General features: G+C 41.0%; 1 protein-coding gene across 1 annotated transcript in view; it reads left to right on the top strand.

Annotated features, from left to right (window-relative positions):
• Positions 1–22,221, top strand: part of frem2b (FRAS1 related extracellular matrix 2b) — a gene marked incomplete at its 5' end in the record, with an annotated part of 65,788 nt that overhangs the window by 5,759 nt on the left and 37,808 nt on the right. Inside the window, one exon of the mRNA XM_080512859.1 lies at positions 347–436. Coding sequence (XP_080368985.1) covers positions 347–436 — 90 coding nt within the window. The remainder of the gene's footprint in view (positions 1–346; positions 437–22,221) is intronic.

The raw sequence follows: 22,221 nt of genomic DNA, 5'->3' as shown, positions 1-22,221 counted from the left end.
CCCAATCTTCTAGATCCAGTAAAATGAAAAAAATCTTGTCAAGCTATCAGGATAGCAAACAGACAGCTGTGATAGAGCCCCCAAGAGTCAAACTATTCTTAATGTTCAGTGTCATCCAGGAGTCTAATAGATATACAGCACTTTTTCCTCCAGTCGGTTTCTTCTTTCAAATTCCCCTGATGCTATCAGTGTGGACGATTCATCAAACAGCTTCACTTTGTCTTCTAAAGCCATGTTTAGGAAGATTCACTGACAAATGGTCTAGAGAGTAAATCAACATATGTTCCTACCTGATGTATTGTTTAGTAAGTGTGGATATTTATGAAAACTGTCTCATCTTTTCCAGCTGATATTGATGATATGAACATATGCTATGTTCTGAGGGATGGCGATAGTGCAACGAACGACGTCTTTTACTTCTCAATTGCGGACAGTGGTAAGTTGTTTTATTTAAAATTCAATTGTTGTAGCTCTTCTATATGTGTTACCCGCTCAAGTGAGTCCTTGATTTTGTGACTTTTGAGGCTGCAATACAGAATTCTGTTCACTTGGAAATCAAGAAACTCAGATTTCTCTGAAATGGGAACAGCTTGGATGCATTTCACATTGTGCCTAATTAAGCGGAATAATTTTTTAAAAAGGTGCGCGTGAATATGGGAGGAAGCTCAAAAAGCCCAACTTTAATTTCATGTGGTTTATTTTTTTCTGGCAGAGGTAAATGAGAAAACAGGATTGTCAGTAAACAAGTGAGGGGGGGGGGGGGTGTACCTGTTGTTTCTGCCATGCTTTGTTGATTCTCTTTCAACTGGTAGCACAGAACAGGAATATTACACCTTATTAGGAATATCTATTTTAGTCACACTGCACTTTATATCTCAGGTAGGACATTCTTATAACAGCCAGCCGTACTCACTCATTATTTTTGAGACTAATGATTGATTTAGAAAGTAACTAATTAGTGGCACAAATACCAAAGACTCCCTCTCTCCTGTAGATCTTTAATCAGCCTCTGGTTTGAGGCAGTATTGGTAGTGCTGGCGATTAGTGGCGGCAGTGTGCCTGACAGTGTGTCCTTTCTGCTCCCCTTCAGCTGCAGTGGTGGAGCACAAAGAACCACTCTAATAAGGGCCCTCTTTCCCCACAAGCACCTCAGTGGGCCTCGTACCCATTCTCACATTTCTCATTTCTCGGGACTAATCTGTGGCTTCGGTGTAATAACACACAGGTTAAAATCAATGCCAGCAGGTGGGAAGGGTGCTAATGAGCGATGACTAAGATACTGAATGGCGGTTTTATTCACCTGAGTTGGTAGTGAAAGTGTTGGGATCATGCAGAGCTCCTTTTGTTGCTGTGCTGAGTGAGGTTTCATCAGTCCTTTTACTATTGTCTCACTTGGCTTATTTCTCATGAATTTGTGCTGGCTTTCTCTCCCTCTCTGTCAAGTTCTTTCACCTTGAAATGTTGCTTGATGGTTGATGACATATTTGTGGCAGTTTATCTTCCTGAGCTGGCAATTAGAGCCACTACTTCACCACCCTCTACAATCTCTTACATTACTTTTAGACTACACAAGAGCACCCGAAACAGCTTATTCTGTCCTTGGTCATATTTGTATGTTCGTGCAGAAGGGTAGCATGAGAATCCAACTGTCAGATTCAATACATATCTCAAAAATGTCACCCTCTGACGCAGAAATCCATTTTTTTGGTGGCTCCTAAATTGCTGAACAAATCAATAAATAGTGTTATTGGATGACCCCGTCTCTAGGAAGTCGCCACATACTGCACTGCAGCTTGAGAGGCAGTCAGTGGACATTTAAAAAAAAATAAGATTTAAGCTGTGCTGGTGGCTACCCTAAATCCCCAGACAGAGCCTGCAGCTCTTTGAACAGCCGTGTTGTGGAGGAGCTGAATGGTGTTCACTGGCACACAGCTGCACTGTGTCATGTTCAGCGATGGAAAACATTCTCCTCCTCACTTCAAGTTCATTGGGAAATCTACCAATTGCACTTGGCAGTGTTTGTAGGTTTGAAAAGCTACGTTTCATGTCGCAGCTGCTCGGCGGGGTTCCGGGAGTTTGTGCCAACAGCTGTGATGACCTGTGAATGTATGCACGGTTTTAAGTATGGGCATGGACTTCCTGTTGACTTGCTTTCCAAGATATGCCTCACTGAACGTGCAAAGTATGTATTGGAGCACATATGCACCATACAGATAATTAGTTGAGTTTAAAGCCATCTATCACCTCGGTTTTGAGTCTATATTGCTGCAGTAAGGCCCCGTTTACGCAGTGTTTTGAGTGAAAATGCATCGTTTTGGCGTTTCGCATTTAGATCACAATATTTTGAAACTGATGTCTATTTACATGACAATGGTAGAAATTCTGAAAGCAATGTCATTTTCATGTTGGGCGAGTGGTGGCTGATGTTTGTTTTTGTAATGAAGCCAAAAGCACAGAAAACAATACCCTATAAACATAAACAATGGCGAGTACACAAACATTGTATGTACAGAAGAACTATTGCCTATGACCATGATGTGCATGCTCAGTCGCAGTGTTTCTGCTTCCTACACAAAGACAGAACCTGTGCATTTCCGCAAAGTTGTCTTAATATATTGGAAGGACTGTCTTGTTGGTAAGAACAGCCTTTACACTTTCAGTGAGCCGCTGCCTCCTTTGCTGTTCAACTGTAAATAGTACGTTTTAGCCCAGATTCGAATCTACGATGTAGTGAAATTGCAGTAATGTCATTTGATTTAAATGTGCACATCAAGATCAACGAACGGTGTCCAAAATGTTCTGTTGAGCCGGATAAATTATGCTTATGTAATTCAGACTGTTTTCAGTCAATTAACTTGGCTACATAAAGTCAGCAGATGGGCTATTCACCACAAATAACAACACAACAATTAGGCTGCATCCCAAAGTGCTGAGCTTTTTTAATGAGTGATTAGTCTGAGTTTGAATAAAAACGCTATGACTGCAAACTCCTCAGGGATATCAGAAACAGAGGAAATATTGAATTCACTTCTAAATCGTATTGCTCACTCAGTTTAATAGTCTTCAACTTTGTAATTATGGCCAATTTGTAGATGTTTATGTCATTTTATCTTTTCTCCTGTGCCTTTTTATTGCTTTTTCTATTCCAGAAACTGCCACAGTGAGCATCCGCAACTGTATTTAAAGGTGTTTTTGCCAAAGAGGAAATGACAGGGCTTATTTTTCTAAAGCTGCTTGGGTGTCTCACTATTTGTCAAGCTTGTCAACGCTTCAAGTAAATAATCATAGAGGACAGAAATTACACTTATTAAAGAGGCTATTTTTGAGACACGTCACACCTGAACACGAAGCCCACAAACGGACGGCCAAATTTCCTCATTGCCGAGAAAGCATATTGGCTACAATTCAGTTGGTGTCAGGACATTTGTGTGTGTCTGTATCTGTTGTGGGGGCCAACATCTGTTTACTCCCTCACAACAAACATCAAGAAATGTATGTATTTCTGAGGGGAGCTGCTGTAAAGTTGTGGTAAGGATTAGGGCTTAAACTATGATGGTATCCCTTTCTTAATTTGAAATATGATAGGTTGTTATATACATATTCTGCACCTGTCATAAATATAGATTTTTAATTTCAAATGGTCTCCTTTACACTTCCATAATTACAAAGAAAAGCATAATATGTAGAAAATTCATACTTTTGTCCTGTTTATACTGCACTTGTATCTTCTTATCATAAATTCAACAGAAAAAAAAATCAGAAGGAAAATGTTTCCCAGACCTGCTGGGAGGAATCGATGAGTTAAGGCTATGGGTGAGCAAGTTGTAGCTATGATTGAATTTGTAGTCAATCTCAGGAAATTAATGCAATTAATGGAAGTAGGTGTGTGTGTGTGTGTGTGTGTGTGTGTGTGTGTGTGTGTGTGTGTGTGTGTGTGTGTGTGTGTGTGTGTGTGTGTGTGTGTGTGTGTGTGTGTGTGTGTGTGTGTGTGTGTGTGACACCAGCTTAGACATCAGTTTGAATACATTCTGAACCATGTGGACAAAACTGCAGCCATCTAAAGGAAAAACTTGACAATGTGAGTTATGATTGTGTTTTAAGGCAGGACTACTAAACCTAACATTGCTCATGGGCCACATTTCTTCACACGGAAAAACGGGTAGGATGAGATTAAAATGAGAGTGTCTCAGAGATAAATTGTAAAAAGGACATCTAGTGCATGGTTTCATGACAGGCTGAACTTGATCTAGCTCGTCTGTAAATACATCAAAAAAGAATAATGAAAATCAAAAAACATATTCTCATTTTCAGCGTCATTTTGCTTAAGCACATGACACTGAAAATGAGATGAAAAATGTTTTAGCCACCTAACGTGAGACTTGGATCTGCGTCTTCGCTTTAATCGCCTCCAGTCTGACTGGAATGTCGATGTTGCTGCAGACAGTCACAGAGGTGCTTGTCACTGAGAGAGATGATTACTCCCATCATTGAAAAGCCACTCTCGAACACGTAGGTTGATCCAGAACAGGTCAAGATCTTTGCACGTAGGGTGATTGTGAGTGGCGGGTATGGATTGCATCCAGAAAGTGGGCGTGGATTCATCCGAATGCTTCTGCTTTACAGCATGAATTTTTTTTCCGTAATTCAATCAGCTCTTACAGAAACATTTTTCCTTTGAAACACCAAACCTCTCACAGTGCTGTGAAACATCAGTCATATCAGTGTTGTATGGATTTTCCACCATTTTAATCACTGAGGCGACCGGCTGTAGCTCATTAAAATGACTCACTGGCAAGTTCATCCAAATGAACAGAGAGAGCAGGTCCAAGTGAGACGCCGGTGCCATTGACTGACCTGTGAAAGTAGGTTTGGGAAAGTGTGCAAAAATTATTGTCACCAAGCTGGTTTCGATAAAGAGAACGCTTCTCTATGAATGCAGGAACATCATTTGCCAAGACAGGCTGCAATTTGGTGTTTCCCCGGAGCTTCAGATTTGGGGAATTGAAGTGCTTAGTTGCTGTCTGTCTGCCAACTTCTCATCATTACATAATAAGAATGCATACTCTACGCAGTGAAGGCTCAAATCCACAAACTTCTCCGATACGATGCCTCTGCTCAGCCGAGGCGTGAAACGGTTGGGAGTGTAGTCTCTAATGTAGGGAACCACTTTACCCTTCGTGGTTTTCAGTTCACCTCCTTTGATTTCGAAGCAGCAGAGCAGTTCTTGGTGAAGAAGACGACGGTACGCAGACAAGTCGGGAAATGCATCTCCTTTTCTCAGTATCGTAACGAGCTCTCTTTCTGTTCTACTATGGATGGAGCCCCGTCGGGGGTAATTGACACCAATCCCCCCCCCCCCCCCCCCCCCCCGAATCAATCTCTCTCCCTGAACCCTGGAAAAAACTCCATGTGTGCCAAACAAATGTATTTTCCTCTTGTTTGACCAGTCAGTATCAAGAGAGAAAGAATTTCATCTGCTATCAAAAAAAGCGACACATCGGTGGACTTGTCAATGGGCCAGGATAAAGTGCGTTTGATCAAGGTCGTCAGTCAATTTCATGAACAATTCGTGTAGAAAAAAATGTTTTACACACATCTGCTGAGGGTCGAACCTTAAAGCTGCGGTTCAAACATCTGCCGGGTGATCTCAACTTTGTTAAACACAACAAAAAGGGACCAAATGCTCAGAAAATACTTTTACTCTCCCTCAGTGAAAGGCCTCCGACGCTGCGATCCTGTCATTTTCTTTACAGCTGAATCTCAAACCAGTTGGTTGACCACGGAGATTTCCAGTGAGACTGCATATTCTGTCTTTTTCTTATATTGCTGCTTGGTCGAGAGTCAACGTTTGGAAGTCTTTGTGACAGCTGTCAGGGTGGCGCTGGAGATTTGAACATTTATGAAATGGACTCTTTCTTCAAAGAAAGCACACTGGCTTGTTATTTACCTCAACAAAAGCAAATCTCATGACTACTTCAGGTGTTCGTCACACAACTTGTGTGTAACTTTCCTGAAAGCAGCCATGAACTGTACTTTGATTAGTTTTCTTTTGAGTTGGGTTTTTTTTGGTGGTTAGCAAAGTTGGTCTCAGTTGGTGCATTAACCGCCACCAACTGAGAGAGTCCTACAATTGCAATATTTGCCTGCTTGTTGTCAGTAGGTCAATTATATTGTCCTCTGCTGCTAGAATGTCATCAATTCTTTGCCTTCATTAAAAAAAATGCTTACAGTTAGCCACATGCTGCGCCATCCCAGCGTGCTACACCATTATAGCATGCTACGCGATTACAGCGTGCAATGCCGTTACAGTGTGCAACGCCATTACAGTGTGCAACACCATTACAGCGTGCTACAGCATTACAGCGTGCCGCATGCAGCCTGCACCTTGAGCGGTGCAGCGTTAAGGTGTGAGCTGAGGTCCTATTTAAGCAACATTTTGAAGTAAAAACGCAGAACTTTCATTGTGTTTTGGCCTCCAATTCACACAAAAACAGTGTTTGGAGTCACTAAAAATGCAACTTTTTGAGAATAACGCTCAAGGTGGAACTTTTTGATGAGGCGCCGACTGTGTTGTCCACTTCCTGAAACACTTGGGCTCCATTTCTGTGGAGACTGCGGAGATGTTTGTAATATGCTTGTGCACCACAGCTAGTAGTAAATAGTGTGAGTAGATGGACAACAAACAGAATGGCGGCCTCCAGTGTCGTGTCCCCCAGTCCATTTTCTCCCGGGACTTTGTAGTTATATAGTTTACAATCACTATAAAAACAATCCAACTATTGTTAATGTTAATATCGTATTGTTCTCTGAACGCACACATGTTTGATTACAAAAACAAGCAACAGCACCTACTAGTGGCCCAACATGAAGAGTACATTGTTTTCGGACTTTTATTGAATGAAAATGCTAAAACGATTTGTTTTCACTTGAAACGTTGCCGTGTAAAAAGTAATGCCATTGTTTAGATTTCAGTTATTTACAGATGGCTGTAGAGTGTGGAGATGTACACCTGACCACTGAGGACATAAATGATACATTTTTTATGTGAAAACTTGCTTCAAGGTCAGACTGAAGGGAAGAGCTGTGTTCGGTCAGAATGAGGACTGTATTTTTTTTTTTTTTAAGGAGCGGTGAGGTCGAAATCTCAAAGCAATATTCCCTAAAGGTATGGACACAGTGCTTAAGTGTGTAAATGTGTGTGTGTGTATTTGCGTGCATGTGTGTGACTCTTGTCATTCTAACTCAGCTAATTGCTCTGTTTCGGTGGGCTCCAGGCTTCCCCCTTGTCTCCTGGGGATTCAGGTGCATTCAGGTGAGCTTACCTGAGCACACACAAGCCCTGGCATTCCCAGGCAGTTGTTTGTGGAGCTGAATCCCTGTCTGTCTCCAGGCAGTCAGTCAGCATCTCGGATGTGCTTAATGACAGACACACGGCTGTGGTCTTTGTTTTTCATTCCAGGCACCCTCCAACTGCCTCTTCTTTTTTATTCACTGAGCTAGAAAGAGGCAGCCAAAGATTTTTAATTGTTTGGTTGGTTAAAACAAAAAAAACAAAAAAGGATTTTCTGAAGGTCAAACTCCTCAGGTATGCCTAAGATGCTGTGCGTTTCCCATTAGACTAATAAAATGCATGCTGCAGAAGAAGCAAAGAGTATGCAGGTCAATAATTCAGATTTCTTTTTTTTGGGGTTGAGACGGTTCTGCAGTGTACAAAACAAAGCGAATTCCTAACCGAAACATTTTTGTTTTCCTCACGTCGAAGCCCTTGAAAGGGAAGATATGTTCTTTCCTCTCGAGTTTCTCACTACATTTCTGCACACTGGAAATGTTGTCTCTCTTTCTGCTCATGGGAACAGTTGAGGTCATCACCGGAACTGAATAAATCAGTTATATTTGATTTGTCAACATCTCCCACGTTATCGGTGCGTAATCGCTGGCGACACTGAGTGCACACTCCCATCTCCGTTCTCTCCCTTCCTATTTGATTCCAGGTAAGGTGGGATTATCTTACTCCCCGTGGCGTGCTAGAGCAGGGGAGGAAAGTAATGTAGAGCATGCACTCGCACGCACTGTGTCGTGGTTCCTATAGACTTTGTGTACGCTACAATATCTCGCGCAAAGGTGATGACTCAGCAGTTTTGCAGTGCGTTCCCATCCCGTTATTAATGAAACTGTCTCCTCTATACTTTTCTTGGGGGGTATAACATTCCTCTGTCCTTGGCACCTACGATATGAATCATATACATAAAGTATGCCGTAAGCCTCGGAAAATTACATATCTGGTACAGTAGTGTCTTAAAGAGGTTTTAGCTTGTTGTGTTTTCTTCACAGTCCATCTGTGCTGCCGCTGATAAAGTGCTAGGTAGAGTCATTTTACTGTTATGGTAAAAAAATAAAAAATAAATGTTTAGCTATAAAACATCTGGGAGTTGATTACAGAGCTATTCCCAGGCAACAGCTGCTTCACTTTGGGGATGAAAAAAGCTGAACTACAGAAAGGATTTAGGCTAATCGTTTTAGTCGGATGTGATTTGCGTCTCTCGCCGGCCCCATATGTCGTCAGCAGCTAACTTTGTGTTATCATTTTTTTTTTTTTGTCATCGTCGGTCTGCATTGCAGTTGTGTTTGCAGTGTTTACTTACTCACAACAAGGTGCATCTGCAAAACGTATATCCCTGAATGCACGTGGGAAAGAGCAGAAGAAGCAAAAGTAAAAGAAGTTGCAGTGACAAACCTCGTCTCATTATCTCAGGGCCATCTAACGGATCTCTTCTCAGAAAAGATTAAAAAGTCATTATTAGTCATTGGCTCATTTTTCAAAGCAAGTAAGACAAAACATGTTGATGAGAGGTTTCATTCTTTTATATTAAATTAGCTATTGAATTATCTGTCTCTGTCTCTCCTCTTGCATTTCCAATCATTGTTACCCTGTTGTGTCCTCTATGTGTGCAGATTATGGGTAAGCAGGCCATTTAGTTTAAAAAGTGCTTCAGATGTCTCCTGCATGAGTGTGGAGATAAAACTGTCACCAAGTGTAATAATACTGAGCGATCAGAAGCTGTAGCAGAGCAATGAATGGATGCCATTTACTCTTATAGCGACGTCGTTCCTGCATAAGGACACACAGATTTAGATTCGCCCTCATTTCCCCTCCAGAAAACAAAAGGGAACCCCTGCTTGATGATTCTCCTCCGTGCCTTGATATGCTGCCAAAGTCAGTGTATGGCTCCAAGGTTAACAAAGCAGAGGCAAATTCCCAAAACTATAGAAACCCCAGGCCTGGGCTTGTTCTGTGGATGATGCTGTGTCGTCATAATTGCCTTAGGATATCAGTCGAGCAGAACTGAAGTTTTCCCTGCTTTGAGTTCGTAGATAATCCTCATTATGTGAAGAGAGAGGAGGAGGAGGGGGGGGGGGGGGGGTTAGAACAGTTCCAGACATTTAGAAAATGCATTTACCCATGTGTGTTTACCAAGTACCACAACAACTATTCAGTGCAATGAAAGATGAAATATTCATAAATCCAACATCTATACTACTGTGGTGAGGCAGTTCCAGGTGACTATGGGTGAGGGTGACACACACACAACACACGTTAATGTTTATAATGTGTTGTTCTCCGTGCACACGTGTTTGTATTTTCATTACAAAAAACGTACAATGTAAATGTGAAACATTTCTGAAACAAAAAAGCAAAAACAATATGTTTTCACTTGAATTTTTATCGTATGAGCATTTCCCCCCCGAAAAGTTCCATCTTGGCAGCCCTTCTCAACAAGTTGCGTTTTCATCGGTTTGACTGCCGTGTGAACGGAACTGCCCTGAAACGCAGCAAAGGTTTTGCCTTTTCACTTGAAGATGTTGTATAAATGGGGCCTCTTGTTGAAAGGCTTTGCGAGTAGAAAGTGGCTCAATGAAAAATATTTCAGAAAATGTTTTTATAGGTAGTTGAAACCTTCAGCCCTGAATAGCCAGACTGTCACGATGAGTGTAGGACGACCAGAAAACAGCAGGAAATTTGAGTATCGGTAATGGAACAGTCGCCACTGTGACATATGTCTTTTCACAGTAGAAGTGGCTTTTGTTCACTTTTTGTATAAAAAAAAAAAAAAGAAGAAAAAAAATCACTCTGGATGATGTGATTTTTGGCCCCTCAATCCCAGCGGTGGGCTGGAGCCGCTCCGCTCTCAGCCCACCGCTGCATGATAAGCCTCTGACAGCTGTTCTCAGGCTGTAGAGTCACTCTTCTCTCCAGCTGAGTCTGGGCTGCACGATGGCAGCCCGACATTGGGTTTACACACACACACACACACACACACACACACACACACACACACACACACACACACACACACACACACACACACACACACACACACACACACACACACACACACACGCGCGCGGGAAATATAACAAAACATCCAGCAAGGGACCAGCTGCCTGATTCTATAATCAGATGCTGGGCATCAACTGCAGCATAATTGATAACTGTTTTGTCTTTGATTTCAAGCTGTTGTCTCTTTTGATTAAAGTGCTATGCGGCCAATCAGGAAGCGCTCCTGCTCCCCTCATTTTTAGCAGAATCATTGTTTCAGCATGCTAAGAAAATCCACACTTTTATACGGGAGCTGTTGCACAGTTTGATGCAAAAGATTTAGATTTTTCACACACGTGCCGGGAGCTTAAAGCATAACAGTATTTCAATTAATCTTATAAAAAAGGTGCTGGTGAAACCCTCTGGAGATCCTGGGCGCTCTCACCACCACCACCACCACCTCCGTCACCACCTACGCCAGGAGTGCAGCCAGATAGGCAGGATGTGAGGAGTCATCTCGTTGAGGAATGGGAGGGAAGAGCAGTCGGGAGGAGATGAAAGATAGAAGTGTTGTGTCGGTCCCCGTGTACGTGGGGGCGCCGCATCAGGCCCTGCAGCGACAGGGTGAATGTGCTGACGTGCAGCTCACTCTCTAAACACCGCCTGTGCCGACAGGTTCGAATGCAGTAGGTGAGCCCAGCGCGGACTTCGTCTGCATGTGAACGGAAAGTATTTGGGTATTCGCCACAGACTCGATTAGCTGTAAACAAAAAATGTCTCGGTGCAGACTCCCCGTGTGAAGCCCGCATCCGGATCCTCTACGTTTTTCTAAAAATATGAGCCAGCCATCCGACTGCGCGGTTATTTAAGTCGGCGAGCGCTCGCGTTTTTTTTTTTCTTTTACCTCGTGTTCTCTGCGGGCGCCTACAGTACGTCTTTGAAAAGTCAACTTTTAACAGGCGGCTAAAAAAAGACGGGTTTCCAATTGCAGTCTGTAAAAAAGCGCTGTGATCAAATGACTCGTAATTCAAGCGAGAAACAAGTCGTCTTTTTGTGTTAAAACGTAGCCGCAGCCCCGTAAATCACTCACACTTTTCCAACTTCTGTGTTTGGAGAGCCGTGCAGGCGGCGCATCTCCAAATTAAACAGCCCGTACTTTTTAGCCGTTCCACTTTCAACCTGCTCACAACCGCTGATCAAGTATTCTTTTATCTACTATTCTGTGTAATGCCAGGAAATGTGTCTTGGATTGCACGGCTGCCTCTTCTGATTTCACTCTATATTATTTTTCTGTCTGTGTTTGTCACATTTAAGTGTGACAAATACACACACACAAAAAAAAGAAGAAGATTTTTTTGGAATAGTATGTGAAATGTCCAGAACTCAGGAAAACCCTTCCCCCATGAAGTATACTGAGGAATGTCTTGCTGCCTGAAATGAACTGGACCATGCGTTGGCTTATCTTGGTTTTCCAGGACACGAGCTCCAAGTGAGGAGGTACATATTGGCGAGCAAACAGTTTGAGAAGGAGGCAGGAAGGACGAGTCGGAGGGTTTGCAGGTCTAGACACCTGAGCAATCTGAGACATCGGCCACCTTTCATCGCGTGAATTCTAAAGCAATTTGCCAAAGCTGTTATAATTACCTCTAAATTATTCTGGATCACTCTGGAGGTTATCACTAGTCAATGATTCATGAGCGGCGAGTCTTCGGGGAGAGAGAGTGCTCAGTGATATTGAAGAGCTTGTGATTTTAATTCAAACTTCACGTTTAAAGAAAATCAATCACATATTAACCCTTTGTCACACGTATGGCTATATTCGTTTACGCCATGCTTCCTGCCCTGTTTGTGAGAAAATAAAGGGCTGGTTGCGTAAGACATTTGGAATATGTGGAAATAACAAGAAACAACAAAGCATGACACTTTTGCTTTAAACTCCTCGACAAAGAACAATGTCATTTCCCCCCTTTGCATTGGAAAAGCACAGTCTTATATAGGGAAATAATCCTATTAGGGACACATTTGGGAAATACATAATGTAGGAAAGTATTACTGAACAGTGTCAGTATGCAACATATCTCATTTAGACAGTTTTCAACATATCGATCATTAAAAAGGCTAAAATCGGGTCAATTTCACATTTTCCCACAGATTACGTTACACAAAGGCTGATGCTTATTCACATTTGTGATTTTAAATAGTTTCAGACAAAGAAATACCACTTCAAAGAGTTCCCACAGTTGAAATTTTCTCTATTTCAAGTATTTTTCATTTCCTGCCAATTCCATGTAAATATGCATCACTCTCAAAATATTGTTCTGTAAATGCCATCAATCATTTCTGAAATGAAAAGGCAAAAAAAAGTGTTTTCGCTTGAAACGACTTTAGTGTTTGAACTATAACAGTTCAAAAGATGTTCAAATTGCTATTTATTAATTTTACAACCTTTATTTTACAAAACCTCATTAAGATTAAAAATCTCCTGGCTCCTGGCTCCAACAGGCAGCATTAAGGTTCCAGACAAAACCGGCACATAAAATACATTAAACATATAAAAACAAGTAAATACATAAAAAAAAAAACTTTAATTGCCCCCACATTAAAATTAAGTCCGTCATTCAGAACATCTGCAGAAAGATGTGTCAAAGCAACTTTTTGTTAAAAAGATTCTTCAATGGACTCTTTTTAAGTCCCCTCTTCTTGACAACATAGGATCACATAAGTACTTGGTACCTTTTTTTTTTTTTAATGCAAAAGGGATTCAGGTGTGTGTAAGCAGTTTTGGGTGAGAGAACAGTGCGTACATACTGTATATTTGTACACAATACAAACAAATGCAATAGAAACTACAGTACTATGAATGGAGACCCATACATTCATTAATATTCATTAATTTTTGTGAGTTCTGCACGACTGTGGTATAAATATCTCTTAGTACATGCTGCTTTTATTCACCATATTTAATCATTTTCAGTGTTTCAGAGATGAAAGTCATTACATCTCTCTTCTGTGGCTGATCCGTATTGTGGTCTCCACAACAGGTTGTGCCTCTTTGTGGTGTAAGCTCAGTACACTATAGTCTCTCAGGAGGAGGAATTTAAATCTCCGTTTTATGCAGTGTTGTGCACTGCACATACAATTGTTGCATAGTAATAGGTTTCGGCATGCTATTTGCCACCAGCACAGCCACAAAGCTAGAGAATTAATTCCTCCAACAAGAGGATCCCTAACATTGCACGGAAAACTTATTTTCAAAGGTTCAGTCGTCAATTGTTTCACAAAGACTTTTGGAAAGAGAGAAGTTTACAAAGATTCAAGTGCAATGAAACATTTGTACTTGCAGTGTGCAAATTAAGTTTTGCATGCTTAGAAGTAGTCTTCTTTTAGCACGCCAACACATATTTCTGAATGCCGGGTTTGTTCCCAAGCTAATCTCCAATACAATATGACAAGGAGCAGACAATAACAACACCACGGCCTCAGACATTTCCGTCTTTTCATGAATGCAGAACAGCATGCTTATCTTTAACATGCAGGTTTGCACAGTTCTCGTCGATGGCGCCTTTTCACAAGTCATAAACAAAAGAGCAAGAGTCATTTAACACTTCTTTAGGATTTACCAGTTTGGCTTTTGAGGGAGTATTTTGTCCCCACCCCCCTTTCAGGAAAAAAGCCTTTCTACATTTTTTTTTTTTTCAGGATTTGCAAGTAACAGCAGTGAAATGCAGCGAAAGCGTGTTGTCATAAGTGAAACCGGTGTTGGGCCAACCCCCCGAGCAGAGACCTGACAAACACTCCGCTTTATTAGTATGGAGCTCATGAGTCTGTGGGACCGGGATGGGGTTTTTATATTCTACGGCCTCACACTGCTGCTTTCAGCAAACAGTCCACCATTATTCGGTTTGACAAGTGAGCAAACACTGTGCATTCAGGGGTCACGAAAAAGCACGTCCCCCTCTCTTTGTCAGGTCTTGTCGTCCTGCATCCTTATGTTGCTTTGTTTTTCCGCACATTTTCACACTTCCACCTTGTTATCCCGCAGCCTCTGTTCTTCTCGGTTCAGTAACCAGCAGTATTTCGGAGTTAAAGTACATTGAGCACATGCACTTTGTGTATTAAAGCTCTGTGAGATTCGTGCTCGCTCGCTCTCCAGTCCATCACCATCTGCCATGACCTAGAATTATTTTACTTTTTCCAATATATGCTAAAACAAGTCTTTTACAGCTTATTATTTGGTGAATTCTTGTAGTGACTTAATGTATGACACTTAAATAATTATACACATGTTTTGCCTTATGCATCGTCATCGGTCCATTACAGAAAATTTGCTATGGCTACTTCAGTAAAGTAAGCGCCTATACCTTAATACTGTACATAATTGACTGGTAATGAGCGAGAAGCTCCTAATTTTAAATCCGCACTGACCTTTTTCTGTGAATGCTGAAGAAAGCCCTGTGGCTGCTAATTCAGCCTTTTGTTGTTACTTCCCTTCCTATTGTGAGCTCGGGCTTTTGCTCGCTAAACCGTGTGGCTGACAGTTAATTAAGACACTGGAGGCAGCGTCCTCTTTGACGGACAGGAATGCTATTCAAGAGCAATCAAGGAATACTTCGTCTGACCTCACCTATACAATCAAAAACAAAGCCTTCTCAGAGTACCGTTATACCTTTTTTTTTTTTTTTCTTCGGATCGAATACAAAGACGCAGGAGACTATTTTTATATTTTCGGTGTTGTACTTTTCATTCCTCGGACGTCTGTAACATTCGACTGTAAATTACTTATTTGTACGATATGTATATAATACTACCTGCTAACGTAAATACCTGGGGTTGCATATAAATAATGAACTTGTGCGTATGTTTATAGTACTCCATACAAAGGTTTAAATTCTTCATTGATTTACATTGTATTTCCTTGGGGGGGGGGGAATCTAACCATATAATACACTGAAGACACATTGATTTACTTCTTTAAACAAGCAGAATTTTTTTTAAGCTATGAGAAGGAGATAAAATACTCAGATTGGTTGACTTGTGTCTCTCTGAATGAGTTGTCCAGCATACACATGACCAAGCATACTTTCTACTACCATGTGTTTGGCAGGACACTGAGTGGCCTCGCTTGGAAAAGAGCACATCACAAAAAAAAGGAAGAAGAAGAAGAAAAAAAAGCAGTTCTTCAGCAGAGATATGTGTCCAGAGCTAATTAGTTAAAGCTACTTTTTAATCCTTCAGCTGTGTGGAAACGCTGTAGTCAAACTTCCAGTCGAGGATTCCCACGTATGAGAACAAAGTAGTTTGTTGACACTGAGTGTCTTTTGTTAAAGCTACCATCAACTTAGTTAATGTAACAGCTTAAAAAAAGACTTGAGTCCTCTTCATCAAGCTGTCATGTGAGATTTATCTGATTGTCTTTGTGTGTGGTGGACACGACACATGACGCCATTGGTGGCTGTGTGTGTGAGGACACCCGAGCATGAAGTGGACTCCCAGGACCGGAGTGACCTTCCCCTGCAATCACCATTACACAATATTTCTTCAGCCAGTGTTTCTCTACCGGACAACAAATAAAGGAGCCGAGGTTGAAATAGGAGCTCTGGGATCTCCTCGTTGCTTTACCGGGCATTAGAGGAGCTCTTACTTTTTAACCCCCCCAGAACAAAATCACTGTGTAGTTTCCACAACAACTTTGTGCAGCAGGTTTGGAATCAAAAACAGAAAAGGAGCACAAAGGGTGAAGGTTTGTGTTGCTTTTCTCACAGTCAACGCTTTCATCCTGTCCGGCTATCAGAGTCTAACACATTTACAGTAAATGGTCTTGAATTTGCTTTCGGTGGATTTTAATTAGCAGTAAAGCACAAAGCAAATATTTTGCAAGCATCGCTTTCTGTGTACATCATCTTTCTTCATGTTACTTCACGTCAAGTATCATCATAAGTTAATTCAGTCAAGGTGCTTCTTGGTTTTGTTTCATAAACACTAAAGCCATTTCGTCATTATGTTTTAGTTTGTAAAGGTGTGAAAACCCACAGGAGACTTTATAAACACAAAATCCACATTAAATTGCATCAAATACAAGAGCATCATGTTAATACAAATACTAATGCATGGATGAAGAAAACTTAACACAGATGTAAAAGCTGGAACATAAATTCAAAAGGAACAAAGTAAATGCAAAAGCCACAACACAAATGCAAAAGCTGCAAAATGAAAAGCCATAATGAATGTGAAAAGCTGCAACAGAAGCATAGAAGCTACAACTAAAATGCAAAAGCAACGGCACAGATGCAAAAGCTGCAACACAAACTAAAAAACTCCAAAACCAGTGCAACAGGCGTAGAAACAGCACAAATACAAAAGCTACACCACAAATACAAAAGCTGACATAAAAGATTCAAAAGCCAGAAATACAAAAGCTGCAACACCAATGCTGCAGGTGCAACACAAATGGAAAAACAACAATATAAGTACAAAAGATATAGCCCAATGTAAAAGCTGAATTACAAAATTCTAAAGCCACAACAAACATGGAAATACAAATAAATATAGCAGGAATTAAAATCGGCAGTACAAAAGCTGCAACACCACTGCTAGAGGTGCAACACAAATGCAAACATTTTATGGCATTTTGCTTATTATTTTTGGAAGCTCTTGAGTACACCACCTACCTCTCGAAAAACAACCATCCTGAGTTCAACAGTTTTGCTTTACCTCCTTATATATAATGTAAACGTAAAATATCAGTGATTCTATATTTGATTCAATATTTTACAATAAAACTTAAAGAAAATGACAAAGACCATTGGCTTAAGAGGATGTCTTGCACTTTTGTATTGAAATACTCTTTTATTGCAGTGATCCTTATATATATTTTGAAAAATGTAATAAATTATATACACACACACACACACACACACACACACACATTAATATATGTAAAATTCTACAGTAACAAAAATGTATATTTATGTCACTGATTGAAACCAGTGAGAATATATCACAAACACCTGAGTGGAAATAAAATCCAATACATGATTAATACCTTTCTAACACCTTTATTTCCCCACATGCTGTTCAATTAGATGATGGGTATTTCTGTCCCTAGTATTCCAGATTTGGAGAAGAGAGCTGAGCGTTAATCACCTCTGTAGTTGCGGTTCAGCTGTTAATCTCGGGGAACTTTTCCCCGCTGAGAGCAAAGCATTGCTGGGAGTCTTGCATGCCTCTCTGACCCGGCACTTTGTTCAGAAGCACCTCTGGCCTTCCTTCCTTCTTTCCTTTCAGGCTTCAGAAGTGTCGCCTCGGAGTGACCGCTGTGTCAAAGTGAACTCGGAGGCGACGGCAGCCAGAATGGCCTCCAGAATAGGAGGGGGGGTTGGGGGGGGGGGGGCAATTTATGGCAGGCCGTATCCCTGAAAGGCTGAGCTGCGAGAAAAAGGCTTTCAGGCCTGTGAAATCATAACCATTTTAAATCTTTCAAGCCACGGCCAACTCCCTACTCGTTACTGCAGATACAAGGCTTAGGGTGATTAGACCATATCGCTCTCTCGCTCTCTCTCTCTCTCGCTCTGCTCTGCCATGTGCTCTTTTTCCTTCAACAGGATTATCATATCCCTTTTCCCTTAATTGGAGAGGTGAAAAGTATGCTGGTATCGTCTGGTACACAATGAACCTCAAAGACAGGCCGTTTTATAGACTTAATTAAAGTTGTGAAAATAGAACATGTTTACTTTGCACTACAGAAATGAATCTGGTTTTTTTTTTCCTCCTCCCCTAGACAAGATTAACTATTGATTTTTGTTTTCTGAATTATACTGTAAGTCAACTGACCATGGGTCCAAAGTCAGCCAAAAAATGTGTATTTTCAAAGCCAACACTACTGCTATAATAGACAATTTTAATTAACAAGATTAAAAGTTTCAACACTCCCTACAATGCTGCATGCACTTGTCGCTGTAAGCGGGGATCTTGTACTAGCTGTACAATGCATAGGCTACTCATCCAAGTATACAGGTATTTTTAATAGTTTTGCATTAGATCAATAGAAATTGTTCAATGTTGGTTTGCATCCAAATGAGAGTTAAATGCTCCAATATGCTACATTTGGTGAAATGTTTTCCACATACTGTTTGATGTTAGGACTAATAAATTCACTAGTCGATGATAAACAAACTCAGCTTGGAGAGCAGGTTTGAGTCTACGATGTCGATCTCGCATGAAGTGAAGGTGATTACTGGTTTGACTACATGAATAAGCAGTAGGGACGTCACAGATAAACCCTGCTGGTACCTTCTGGAAACTAAGCAGCCATTCAGCCATTGTTCTTATCGTATCATAATATATGATATCTAGTACTTATAGTATTTTCTCTCTACCTGGCTTGAAGCTGTTTTGGGACTTCTTGCAGCTTGTTCACCATACATCATTTATCAAAGGTTACTTTTTTTTTTATACGTCATATGATTTCTAATTGGTCAGAAATATGAAGTGGGTGTGGCTTAATGTGGAAATATGGATGAGTTCCCTCTTTATGTCCATCTTTTCACTGAAGATTTGCACTTGAATTTCTCTTGAGGAGAAAAAATAAGGATGGATGGATGGATGGATGGATGGATGGATGGATGGATGGATGTATGGGAGCTAAATACTAGCTTTCAATGCCAGTGCAGCAACTCCTTATGCAACAATTCAAACTGAAGCATCGTGAAAACTGAAATTAAATGAAATGTCCCTCACTGAAGCAGTTTTACAAAAAACCCATCTTTCATAAAAACACTTTTGACTGTCTAATAAAGCAGGTTTTAGAGGTTAGGTAATACAGTCATTTCACCGTCAATTTAATCGTTTTATGGTTCTTTTTTTTTTTTTTTTTAATTTCTTCTGTCACTTTTTTTTTTTTTTATTAAAAACTATAACATCTAATTCTATTTGGGAGCTGAGACCTCCTAAAGCTGCATTCAGTACCGTTGTAAGAAGATGTTCTGATACCAAACCTACGTAAGTTATACTTTGCCATAGTTAAGATTTCATAGATTTATCACTAAAATGAAAACGTTCCTGGCTTCATCTTTCTTTTTAATTGTATTTCATTGGATTCCTTCATCCTGTTTAATGATGAAACAGATCATAGTGTGGAACGCAGTTTCGGTGGACATGATCATTTAGTATTTTTAGATGTACGTATTGTGTCTCAACATTCATCTGCGGCTCTCCGTTGATCCTGTGTAATGAGTGAAGCCGGGTCTGTGGGCCGCCTGCCCGTCTGCCCGCCTGCCCGGCTGAATGAACAAGACCAGGGAACTCGGGGCACCGTGGCCCCGCGCTGCTCCACGGTGACCAAATAAGGGCCGTCTGAAACATGTATGCAGGGAGGAGACGGGGGCCACGGAGTTGGCACGGCGCAGCTTTTCACATTCTTTGGCCTCTTTCAAAAGGCTCCTGTCCTTCATCGGACAGCCAGTGTGTGTGCGAGTGGACAAAAGCTGTGAGGCTACATGGAGAGAACAAGGGTTTTGTGGGATGTTCATGCACAAGGTGACTACGGTTGAGTGGAGAGAATTGTAAAAAGGTTGACACTTTGTTGGCACAATTTTTTTCCCTGCAGCAGTTGCAAACAGCTTAGCGGAATTAGGGAAAACAAATCAGTGAATTATTGCGGTGCGGTGTGCAGATGCAGTGATGTCAGTGATATTAAAGTCCACTTTCACACGCAGAACTCGGCTCAGCTGTGCGACATGTCGATACTGTTTCACTAAAGTGTGTCTCGGCGCTGTGAGACTTGGTTAAAGATTAACCGTAGTGTTTTCCTTGGGGCCTCTTTGAAGTGGACTTACTCCAACCCCTGCTTATCTTAATTAGAAAGAGATCCAGAGGAGTGAAGGAGTCCTCTGGAAAACGAGCACCTCCACTCCGCCGCTCCCTGAAGGCCACGCCGCAGCTTTGCTTTGCCCAGACTTTTCAGGTCTCCTAAACTCCATGTTTGCTAATGTCACACCGAGGTTGTTCTATAAACTGTGACTGTAAAGCTTTTTTTTTTTGTGGTCTGAGTCCTGCTATAGCGCTGTCATGGGAGCTGTAACTTCTTAGACCTTGCTGGATATGAAAAAAAATGAATTATTAATAGAGCGGGTTTATGTTTGCGGAAAAGCGTTAAAGGCAAACAGGTGTTTAACGTGATTCATCTTGAAAAGAAAATGCCTTTTAAGCAGTTTAGTTTGACGTATAGGCTCTTTTCCCAGTGCCATGTAAACACCAAGGCAGGAATCCTCCCCGTTTATTGTTGTATTTTAAATATATGAGATACTTGGGACACATTCCACCTACGATGAGTCCTGGTCTCTGTCTCGAGTGTTTGATTCTGCTTATAATCTGTTGTCTTCATGTTCTTTAATTATAATTTGAAGTTTGGACCAACAGCAGAATGCAGCCTCGGTGAAGGACGGACTCCACGGCAGGCAGTGTTTACCGCTGGCATGTTGGCTTTAATCCAAACTGTGTAGGGAGGTCCTGCCACACGTAGGTCACCTGTCTCCACAAGAACACACAGGAAGCCGAAACCCTCCTCCATGCTCCACCGCAAGAATGTACCACTTATTATATATATCACATCTCCAAAACAGTCCCCATTAGCAGTTAACAAAACACAATAGGAGTCTTTTAGATGTGTTGCCTCGATGACACCGAGCTGCTTTCAGATTGAAATGTCTTTCTCATTGCGAGCCTAACGGCCCATCTCTGATTTGATTACATCAAACCTAATTCCACAATAACTGAACAATGTTTTCCTTTTGCCATTCATGTCTAGCAATGATTTTTATGCGCAAAATGATAAAAAGATTTGGCGCGGCACGTTGCAAAAAACACTTTACGCATGAAGTGCTGAGCATTAGTGGCCGACGAGGAAACGGTTTGATGTGATGACTGTGGAAGCGAGAATGCAAAAGCACTACAAACTAAAACTCTGAATTGCCATCTTACGACTGCAATTATGTTCGAGCCGTCTGGATTTATTTAGATTTTTACGGCTATAGAATTTAAATAAATGGGCAATGATGAGTGCTTAAGTATTGCTGGTTGTTTTTGAAGGTGCATGAAGTGTGAACGTTGTTGTATGATTGAATACCTGCCATTAAAACCTGCCCTAAATGAACCTTTTAACATTTAAAGACACAATCAAAGATCATCACGATTCATCTGGAATGACCACCATCACACTCTGTCGCCTCGTAAAATTATATTTTGACATGTTTCTATTCTCTTCCTATATATTAGTCTTAGTTGTGTGATAATGCTTCCTGCACTTGATGGCATTTCTTAATTGTTCATCAAGTAATAATGTTGTTTGTTGATACTTCTAAGCCCATTGCGAAGCACAGGCAGCTTTGCAGGGTGTTGTACTAACATCAGAACCAGCTTCAGGTTGAGCAGGAAGACGTGAATAACACGCATTTTATATCATTACCTGTTAATTAAATCTGGAAAACAACTAAATTACTTTCATGTTTACCGATGTCACGTATAGGCCGACATCGGTACACAGGATCTTTAAAAACGTAAACATTTGTCATTGTTTAGTTTTAATAGCAACATTTAATAGATCGCTTCCTAAAAGTAAACACTTTATTCAAAGGCCAGAGAGACATTAGTGTGTACGGATATGGAAAGTGGTAATTCGAATAGCAATGCCTATTTTCTAGCACAGCCAGAAAGTCTGTGCTCATGAGAATTTAATGAATTGTAGTATATTGCATTAAATTATTCACCCTATTTGTTAATCTTGCAGGACAGAGAAAAAGTCTGCAGCCTTTTGTCCCCATTACTCCCCCAGTCTGTCTCAACGTCGCTCTGAAGTGGCTTTACGGGATACATAGATAAATAAAGGAGGCGCATGTTTCTTTTATTCT

Source organism: Blennius ocellaris (assembly GCF_963422515.1).
Source record: "Blennius ocellaris genome assembly, chromosome: 2".
In the NCBI taxonomy this organism is placed as follows: domain Eukaryota; kingdom Metazoa; phylum Chordata; class Actinopteri; order Blenniiformes; family Blenniidae; genus Blennius; species Blennius ocellaris.
Note: the sequence above shows the minus strand (reverse complement) of the source record. Positions and strands in the feature narration are given on the sequence as shown.